The sequence below is a fragment of the Chaetura pelagica genome, unplaced genomic scaffold (genome assembly GCF_000747805.2).
Source record: "Chaetura pelagica isolate M959 unplaced genomic scaffold, ChaPel_1.0 scaffold264, whole genome shotgun sequence".
Lineage (NCBI taxonomy): Eukaryota > Metazoa > Chordata > Aves > Apodiformes > Apodidae > Chaetura > Chaetura pelagica.
Genome location: NW_009953064.1, coordinates 181,595 through 191,899, shown reverse-complemented (window position 1 = coordinate 191,899; position 10,305 = coordinate 181,595). Strand labels below are relative to the sequence as shown.

The 10,305-nt window shown below is 49.0% G+C and overlaps 2 protein-coding genes across 2 annotated transcripts in view; one reads left to right on the top strand and one right to left on the bottom strand.

Moving 5' to 3' along the window:
- DTYMK (deoxythymidylate kinase (thymidylate kinase)) overlaps positions 1-97 on the bottom strand; it is a 3,770-nt gene extending 3,673 nt beyond the window's left edge. The window contains exon 1 of the mRNA XM_009996750.1: positions 91-97. Coding sequence (XP_009995052.1) covers positions 91-97 — 7 coding nt within the window. The remainder of the gene's footprint in view (positions 1-90) is intronic.
- A 22-nt stretch (positions 98-119) lies between these two features.
- On the top strand, positions 120-7,132 carry ING5 (inhibitor of growth family, member 5). The gene is made up of 7 exons (XM_009996713.1): positions 120-185; positions 1,065-1,231; positions 2,169-2,280; positions 3,967-4,060; positions 5,055-5,190; positions 5,314-5,375; positions 7,090-7,132. Exons 1-7 carry the CDS (start codon positions 158-160, stop codon positions 7,130-7,132), a joined length of 642 nt encoding a protein of 213 aa, XP_009995015.1. The 5' UTR covers positions 120-157.
- The last annotated feature ends 3,173 nt before the right edge of the window (positions 7,133-10,305 follow it).

The following is a 10,305-nucleotide window of genomic DNA, read 5'->3' as shown; positions in this document are numbered from 1 at the left end:
GGGGTGTCACCTCAAGGAAGGGGCTGCCGGTGATCCCGTCCCCCCCGCCCCCCCGTGAGGAGGAGGAGGTGAGGGGGAAGGGGCTCCAGCCCTTCATGGCCTTCGCCTTGCAGGTATCGAAAACCTGCCCTGCGAGCTGCAGAGGAACTTCCAGCTGATGCGGGAGCTGGACCAGCGGACGGAAGGTGTGTGGGTGTGTGTGTGTGAGGGGCGTGGGCTGAGAGGGACACCCTGTGGGGACCTTAGAGCAGCTTCCAGTGCCTGAAGGGGCTCCAGGAAAGCTGGGGAGGGACTTGGGACAAGGGCAGGGAGGGAGAGGACAAGGGGGAAGGGATGAAAACTGGGAGAGGGGAGATTGAGGTGAGACATGAGGAGGGAATTGTGGAGTGTGAGGGTGGTGAGAGCCTGGCCCAGGTTGCCCAGGGAAGCTGTGGCTGCCCCATCCCTGGCAGTGTTGAAGGGCAGGTTGGATGGGGCTTGGAGCAGCCTGGGCTGGTGGGAGGTGTCCCTGCCCATGCAGGGGGTTGGAGCTGGATGATCGTTAAGCTCCCTTCCAACCCAAACCATTCCATGATTCTATGATTTTTCAGCCACTACATGTTGATCTGTGATCCCTGTGCTCAACAGCCCCTTGAAGGGCCTTAACTTGCACAGATTTCCACATCTCCTGAGCTATGGGTTGCTGTGTGTCCTGGAAGACCAATTGTGTGTGTTGGTGTCTGGTAGCACGTGGATGGTTTTCAGTTTGAAGTGTGGCTGTGCAGCTAAGCCAATGTTCTCTGGGTGGGAAGAGAGGCTGAAGTTTGTCAAGCCATGAGCTCAGTTTCTGATCCCAACAGCCCCTCCTTTGAATTAGCTCTAAACCACTTCAGAAATCAAGAATCACACCACAAGTGTTAAAGGGTGAATACCTGTAACTTCTTTTAAAAGCTAAATACATTCAGGAATTGGGGAAATCCAAAATCTGTCAGGAGGGATCTGCTAAATACCATCATGAGGGAGAAGGAAAAAACATCCTTCCTTTGGCAGGCAGCTCTCTCACCAGTTTGGACTTTGCTTTTCAGACAAGAAGGCAGAAATTGACAGTCTTGCAGCAGAATATATTGACTCAGTGAAGAACATGTTACCTGAGGAGCGAGTGGAGCACCTGAAGAAGATCCAGAGTGCCTACAGCAAGTGTAAGGAGTACAGTGATGATAAGGTGCAGCTGGCCATGCAGACCTATGAGATGGTGAGGATCACAACCAGGGAGATCTTTTGGGAACTGTGGCTGTACCCTGCTCCTTGAGTGGGGCAGCCCCATGTATAAATACAGGTTTGGTGGAGAATGGATCAAAAACAGCACAGGGGAGAAGGATCTGGGGGTGGTGGTGGATGAGAAGCTCAACATGAGCTGGCACAGCCATGTCCTGGGCTGTGTCACCAGCAGTGTGACCAGGGCCAGGGAGGGGATTGTTCCCCTCAGCTCTCCTGAGCCTCCATCTAAAGAACAGTGTCCAGTTCTGGAGCCCAAACACAAGAAGGACGTGGAGCTCCTGGAGAGAGTCCAGAGGAGGCCACAGAGATGATCCTTGGGCTGGAGCAGCTCTGCTCTGGAGCCAGGCTGGGAGAGTTGGGGTGTTCAGCCTGGAGAAGAGAAGGCTCTAGGGAGACCTTAGAGCACCTTCCAGTGCCTGAAGGGGCTCCAGGAAAGCTGGGGAGGGACTTGGGACAAGGGCAGGGAGGGAGAGGACAAGGGGGAAGGGATGAAAACTGGCAGAGGGGAGACTGAGGTGAGACATGAGGAGGGAATTGTGGAGTGTGAGGGTGGTGAGAGCCTGGCCCAGGTTGCCCAGGGAAGCTGTGGCTGCCCCATCCCTGGCAGTGTTGAAGGGCAGGTTGGATGGGGCTTGGAGCAACCTGGGCTGGTGGGAGGTGTCCCACCAGCAGGGGGGTTGGATCCTTTTCTTTTTCCCTGCTGGCTTTTCTCTTCTTTTCTCTGCCTTAGTTGCTTTCCTGTGGATCACTTCCCCTTTTCCAGTTTGCTCCCACTTTCCTACCTTCCCTGAAGTGGGATCTTCCCGTTCATGCCAATAAGGGCCAAGTGATTAGACCTTCCTTTTTTTGGGTATCACCTTGGGGTGTGTTTCTTCTTTGAGGTTCAGTCTGTGGTTTCCTCTGGTGTGCAGGTGGACAAGCACATCCGCAGGCTGGATGCAGACCTGGCCAGGTTTGAAGCAGACCTGAAAGATAAACTAGAAGGAAGTGACTTTGAAAGCCCTGGATCCCGGAGCCTGAAAAGTGGGTACATTTTATGGGGCAGCCTTTTCCAGCTGGGGAAGGTGTCTAAACCAGAAAGGTTGGCTGGTATTTTTTGGGTGGGAAGGAAATTCCAATATTCACTTCAAATATTTTGGGTGTTCTGGTGGTCACTGAACAAGGGAAGAAAAATCTGGGATTTAACCTTTTTGGTTGCCTGAGGTGGCCCATGGTTGGTCCAGGGTACACTGACCATGCCAAAAACTGAGCTGATGTTCTTGCAGCTCTTGACTTTTAACAGTCTCAGTTTCAGGCTTGATGTGTTTACTAAGTTCTGAGATCTTGTGGAGGAGATATCTGCCAGTTTTTCTCCTTTTGCCAGAATTTGAATACTCATCAAGCTGAGAACTGCAGGAAATATCAGCCAGTTTCTGTGGTGTAGATTGAGGTGAGACATGAGGAGGGAATTGTGGAGTGTGAGGGTGGTGAGAGCCTGGCCCAGGTTGCCCAGGGAAGCTGTGGCTGCCCCATCCCTGGCAGTGTTGAAGGGCAGGTTGGATGGGGCTTGGAGCAACCTGGGCTGGTGGGAAGTGTCCCTGCCCATGCAGGGGGTGGGACTGGATGATCTTCAGGGTCCCTTCCAACCCAAACCAGTCTGGGATTCTATAATCACATTGATTTTTGATCATGATTAACAGCAGCACAGCTTTACACCTTTGAACGAAGGGGTAAGATCAGGGTTGTGGAGATAAAAGTTACTTTAGTTATTGAGTCATGAACTTCCAGGGCCTGAAGGGGCTCCAGGAAAGCTGGGGAGGGGCTTGGGACCAGGGCAGGGAGGGAGAGGACAAGGGGGAATGGGTGAAAACTGGAGGAGGGGAGATTGAGGTGAGTCATGAAGAGGAAATTGTGGAGTGTGAGGCTGGTGAGAGCCTGGCCCAGGTTGCCCATATTTTCATATTGCCTTTAAGAACTTAAAGTTCTAAGGAAAGGCCTAAATTTGGACCAGTAAACTAGAGCTCAAGAAGCATGTATTGCCAGTTTCCTTCTTCTACACTCTAGTTTGCATCAAGCTGAAAATGAAGGCAATTTCTTAACATCAACCCCACCACTTAGTTTTAAACTGGAGGAGGGTAGATTGAGGTGAGACATGAGGAGGGAATTGTGGAGTGTGAGGGTGGTGAGAGCCTGGCCCAGGTTGCCCAGGGAAGCTGTGGCTGCCCCATCCCTGGCAGTGTTGAAGGGCAGGTTGGATGGGGCTTGGAGCAACCTGGGCTGGTGGGAAGTGTCCCTGCCCATGCAGGGGGTGGGACTGGATGATCTTCAGGGTCCCTTCCAACCCAAACCAGTCTGGGATTCTATAATCACATTGATTTTTGATCATGATTAACAGCAGCACAGCTTTACACCTTTGAACGAAGGGGTAAGATCAGGGTTGTGGAGATAAAAGTTACTTTAGTTATTGAGTCATGAACTGGTTAATGTTAAAAAAAAAAGCTGAGATTTAAGAAAAAAACCAACAGGTGTCTAAAAACACATGGTGCTGGTTTTATTTCATGCTCTGCAGGGATCCAAGGGCTTGGTGCTCAGTCACACTGCTTGCCAGTTGGGCACATTTGTGACATAAAAATGATTTCAAACCAATAAATGCATGAAAAGAAAAACATCCAGAGATGCTTCTGATATGCAAATTCATGGAAATTAGGGGTGGTTTTGTTTCCTTTCCAGAGGGACGAAGTCAGAAAGACAAAAGAGGCTCTCGTGGTCGAGGCAGGAGAACATCTGAAGAAGACACACCAAAGAAAAAGAAGCTCAAAGGAGGGTAAGGCAGAGCCAGACAGGGCTCTCCTGACTTTGGCTTGACACTCCATGAATTTTCCACAAGCTCATGTTACCCTATTTCTGGCTCCTGTCTGGATGACAAGCATTATTAGAGTGTCCTGGTCTTCCTCCATTTCATTAGTGTCCTGTTTAGGGCCAGTCAGCTTTGTTAATTAACTCCTTGGTTGGCATGTGGAAACTCAGCATGCTTGGGATGACTTCTTGATGCCCTTCTTCTCTGGCTGGAAGGGCAGGATCAGCATCTCTGTAGCTTGTTGGCAAGTTGGGGGAAAATAGCTTTGATTTTTGTCACGTTGCTATTTTTGACAGCTGCTTGTGGTCTTGGTGGTGAAAAGAAACACTTGGCCATCAGAACAAAACCTGCTGTTGTGTTCTGGTTCTGGAAGTCTTGGGAGAATCCTGGGGGTTGTTTTCAAACCATCATGTCTGAAATAATCTTGGAATCTCCAGTTTGGTTTGGGGAAGCAAGGAAGAAAGCATGTCCTCTGTCATAGGATTTTTGGGAGAGGGGCTCTGAGTTTTCAGTTGGTGAAAGGGAGAGGCAGAAAAGAAAGAAGTAGTTTCCACTGAGTGTTGCTGACATGGAAACTTAGTTCATTCCTGTCAGAGGAAGGAGGTTCTCTCATACCTGACAAGGAGAAGAAAAGAGATGGATCAAAAATGATTGGAGGGGGGAAAAAACCCAGATTCTTCTGTCTGCAGACAGGAGTGATCTGGATGGTTTTGTTACTCTCATGGCAGCTACAAATCAGTGTCTTCATCCTCTGTAGTTAAACTGATGGTTTGTGTTTGATCTAACCTACCTTCTGATCTGAATTGTTGGATAATATGTGGTAATCCAAAGGAAGCTCAATGTGTTTCAGGGAAGAGACTGTTGATAAACTTAGTTTTTCCAAGTGGGATTTAGATCTTGGAAACATGGTGTTGCCCTGCAACTGAGAAGTGTTTTGTCCTCCATCTGTCCTTGTCCACAGCTCAGAGTTTGCTGACACCATCTTGTCAGTGCATCCCTCAGATGTCCTGGACATGCCAGTGGACCCCAACGAACCCACCTACTGCTTGTGCCACCAGGTGTCCTATGGAGAGATGATTGGCTGTGACAACCCAGATGTAAGCATGCCAGATGATTTCTTCTCAGATGTGTGAGATCCAGGGGGGTGCTTCCTCAGTTGGATCATACCAAACAAAGGTAACACTTGTGAGACACCAGGATTTTTCCTTTCTCTTCTGCAGTGCCCAATAGAGTGGTTCCACTTTGCTTGTGTGGACCTCACCACCAAACCAAAAGGGAAATGGTAAGTGTGACAGCCTCCAGCTTGTGGGGTTTTAGCAGGTTACAATTTGTCTCAACATGAATCCCAGCAAGAATTAGAACCCTCTTGTGAGCCTTCCTGACAGAGGAGCTTGGCATTGTCATTCAGAGGGTTTGCAGCTCAGGGGAGGTTCTCCTCCCCCTCTGCTCTGCCCTGGTGAGGCCTCACCTGGAGCACTGGGTGCAGTTCTCGGCTCCCCAGTTCCAGAAGGACAAGGAGCTACTGGAGAGAGTCCATCCCTGGGCACTGAGATGCTGAAGGGGCTGGAGCATCTGCCTGTGAGGAAAGGCTGGGAGAGCTGGGGCTGCTCAGCTGAGAGAAAAGGAGGCTGAGGGGGGATCTGATCAGTGCTGATCAATATCTGCAGGGGGTGGCAGGAGGATGGGCCAGACTCTGCTCAGGGGTGTCCAGGGACAGGACAAGGGGCAATGGGCACAAACTGGAGCTCAGGAGGGTCAAGTTCAACATGAGAAAATACTTCTTTACTGTAGGGGTGCCAGAGCCCTGGGACAGGCTGCCCAGGGAGGCTGTGGAGTCTCCATCCCTGGAGACATCCCAAACCCACCTGATGTGTTCCTGTGGGACCTGCTCTAGGGGATCCTGCTCTGGCAGGGGGTTTGGACTGGGTGATCTCCAGAGGTCCCTTCCAACCTCACCACTCTGTCACTCCAACATGCAGGGAGGGGCAAAGAGGGGTTGTTTTCCAGACAACACTGTCTCCCCTGAGGAGCCCAGGGCTACCCCAAGCATTGGCTCTGCTAAGTCTGCTAAGTCTTGCTTGCAAGGGTTTGGGAGAAGAGGATCTGTTTAGGGGAGGAGATTTGCCTGTGGCTGTAAATGTTCACAGGGACCTTCTCTTCAGACTGCAGCTTGGCAGCTGAGCAGCTGAAGAACAACCCTCGACACCAGGCTTACCTGGCAGGAATCTCCCTGCACCAGCTGCAGAAGATGTACTATCTGCTAAGGGGACATCTGCGAGGAGAGAGCCTGGCTGAGAGCTTGGAAAAGTTCCAGCAGGAAGACACCATCAACCCAGAAGAAGATCTGAACAAATTAGATGACAAAGAACTAGCCAAAAGGGCTGGAGCATCTGCCTGTGAGGAAAGGCTGGGAGAGCTGGGGCTGCTCAGCTGAGAGAAAAGGAGGCTGAGGGGGGATCTGATCAGTGCTGATCAATATCTGCAGGGGGTGGCAGGAGGATGGGCCAGACTCTGCTCAGGGGTGTCCAGGGACAGGACAAGGGGCAATGGGCACAAACTGGAGCTCAGGAGGGTCAAGTTCAACATGAGGAAAAGCTTCTTGCCTGGGAGGGTGACAGAGCCCTGGGACAGGCTGCTCAGGGAGGCTGGGGAGTCTCTATCCCTGCAGACATTCCAGCCCCACCTGGATGTGTTCCTGTGGGATCTGCTCTAGGGGATCCTGCTCTGGCAGGGGGGTTGGACTGGGTGATGAAGTTCCTCCCAACCTCCACCATTCTGTGATTCTGTGCATCCTCTGTACTTTGGGATTGTGTTTGCCTGATGGTAGGAGCTGCAAGTGGCACCTTCTTCCTATAGGCTGCTTCCATGGGAGTCTTAGCTATGGATTAGCTGCTTTAAAATCATCCTCCTACCCACCTGAATCCAGATAATAAAGAGATCTCTTGATTTATGTGTTGTTAACTTGAGGAACTAATTACTGCCTTTTTTCCCTATAGGTTTTGTCCACGTTGTGTTCAGGAAAGAAAGAAAAAAAAGTAAGGAATAGAAGAGAATACATCCTGTGAGGCAAGAAGAATTTAATATATTCCTTCCTTCACGTTGCAATATTATCTTTGATTTCTTCTTATTTTTTTAGCTACCCTCCTTTTTCTGATACAATATTTAATTGTCCAGTGGCCAGTTGTAATTCCTGTTCTTTCACAGGAAAATGAGGCTGGGAGAGAGGGAGGGAATTTGCCACAGGGAGTTTATTTATGTTACACTTGCACAGCACATAAATTGGTGTGATGATGAAGTGCTAGGGCAGCCAGCACCTGTAGTCTCTGTGAGTTTGTAGGAGTCTGTGAAACCACCTAAGGAGAATGAAATAGCTGTATCTTCAGCCTGATGCATCATCCAAGTGGCTTATGCCTGGAGCTTGGGGTGATAGGGAAGGAGTTTTCTCCTTGCCCAGGTGTGAAGCCCATTTCTTGTGCAGTTCTGTAGTGCAGGAAGGAGCAGGGAAGCTGCCTCACTCTTCCCAGTGTGTTCCCTCAGAGCCAAGTGCTTCGTTTTGACAGGGCAGGAATGGGAGAGAGGTAAGATAAAATCTTCTCTTCTGGGGAGTTTTTTTCTGTCTTATCTTTGCACTGCCTTTCACTTCACCTAATCTTGCCCCCATTCATGTGAACCTTAACAGAAGCAAAGCTTTTTGGTTTTTCACCTCCTCCTAGGGAAAGGTTTGTCTCTTTTGGGAGAAAACCTTTAAATAGCAAAGAAATTGTCCCACAGTGGGGTTTTTTTGTGATGTGAATACTGAGAGAGTGTTACCTCTTCTGGCTGTTCCATTTCTCTTGAAGTGCATTACTGTGAAGATGAAACCTTCAGTGTTATTCCAGAGTTAGAAGGTCAGATTGATTCATAAAATTAAGATGATTTGTGCTGCTGGTGTTGTGCCTGGGTGGCACCTGGGAGAGGAAGAGGACCTTGATGGGGATGCTCAGGAAGGATGAAGGGTTCTCAGGATGATGAGGCAAAACTGCAAAGTGGCCACAGGGAATTTGGAGGGGGAGTTGGAACAATGATTGCTGTGAAGTTGTGCTGTTGGAGGTGGCTGTTCAGCAGTTTTAGCAGGAATGTTCTAGAGTTACTTCATGCCTCCTTGAGTGGGGGCAGATTTGCATGTTCTTGGTTTCTTGAAGCTCTTTCCATTATGAATGTGAACCCTTGCTGCCCTCACAGTGTCAGTTGCTGCAGCAGAAGGAAGAGAAGGAAATCAAGAGTAGGAAAACAAAAGTCCTTCTGTTGGTTGTTTTTCCTTCCTCTGAGTTAACAGTGGATGCAGAAGTTGAGGGAAAAGCAGAGAACTCTTTGTCTTCATACGTGTCTCCTGTATGGTGGGGTTAACCTGCCTACAGTTCAAGGTGTTTTTTGGCTCTGCTGGAGGAGAGGGGAAAACAAAAACAGCCCCAAACCAATTTTCACACATGATCAGGGTTCATGAACTGTGCTGGTTGTGGTCCCTGGTGGGTGTTGGTGGCTGCTCTGGGCAGGGCTGTGTGTTACTTTGCATCTCACTGTGCAGGAGCTCTTGGGTAGAGACCGTTGCAAACACAGAAGAAACTTCCAGGTCAGCTTTTGTTCAGCTGTGAAAACAACCTGAATAAACAGTAGAGGAGGCAAAACCACTTCTAGTCAGATTTTGGCACCTGTTTCCAAAAGGAAAAAAGTAGTGTTTTGGGATTTGTTTGGGGTTTTTTCCCCCCTGTTACCCTCTCAGGTTTTGCACTGAAAGGGAAGCAGAACACAGAGCTCTTGCCACTTTTCCTTCCCCTCTTTGCTCCCTTGGGCTTTGCAGATGCTGCAGGTCTGTCCAGACTGGGTGAAACCTCTTGATCCTGAGGCAGCTTTTCTGTGATTTATTGCATCTGCTGTGGGGGATCAAAAAAACAAACCAAACAAGCCTGTCTCCAGGGGTCCTCTCATTTTCAAGTGTGATGCTGCTTGTGTCTTTGTCACCTCCCATCACTCTGCAGGGTGTCACTGGCAGTTCCCAGGGGCTGCACACTCTCCTCCCACCCAGAAAGCACACAGATGGAAAGCTGGAGGGAACGGGGAAGAAAAGCACAATCACACAAACCCCCCCCTCAACTTATAGACACAGTCAGACCTCTTTCTGCCTCTTTTTTTGAGAGAAATTTCCTCCTGATACCTCATGAGCCAGCCTGTAACCAGGGAGTGAGCCCTGGACCTCAGTGACCTGCTACACTGGAGTAATGTAGGAGCCTCATGTGGCTTGCAGACCAAGCCCTGATGCCATTGCAGGTTTTATTTCACCCTCCAATGCTATTTTTTTCCCCCCTTTTTCATATTTTTTTTTTGTCTCCTCAGGCTTTATTAGTAGTGGTAGCACCATAGATGAAACACTTGATTTGAAACCACAATCCCCACCTCACCTTTCAGGAAGGTCTTGCTGGATATAAATCACACCCTCGTGGAGGGATAGTTCTCTAGGAATTGAGGTAAAACATGTTCCTTTTGATGCTGGAAAAAACCCTCACGTGTCAGAACAATGTCTGACACCAGCAATAACCTGTCCCACTGGGAACACACCAGCACCAGGCCTCTGGAGCATCTCTTGGCCACTTAAACCTGGCTCTAGAGATACTTTAATTACTCCTTATGGACAGAAATACCAGTAGCCTTGATTTTTAATTTTTTTTTTATAAAGGATTGAAATCTCCTTAATTTTTGAATGTACATGGTAAAATGTCCTTTCCTGGAGAAGGGTGACCAGGATTGGGACAACACTTAAGAGGAATGTTCCACTAAAGCTTGTCAACCACCCAACCCCAGGGGGTCTGGCTTTGCTGCAGCTCATCCAAACTGGAGGGGGGGGGGAGGGAAAATGACTTTTTAAACAGGATTGTTCTGTTTTTTAAAAGGAATTCATTAGTCCCTTTGTAAACAGGAACAGAGCAGAAATCTTTTTAGGAATGGTGAAAAAAAAAAAAACCAAACCACCACCAAGAGGAATGTAAAGTTAAAAAGTAAATAAATATATATATATCTGTATTTTTGGATCATGTTAGAGATAATGGATATATTGTTATAAATAAAAGTATTTTTGGGAACAGAGGTGTGAGAGGGTGGTGTGTGGGGGTGCGGGGGGTGGTTGTACCGGGGGTGGGGGTTGGACCGGGGCTGAGGGGTGGGTGTGCTGGGAGTGGTGA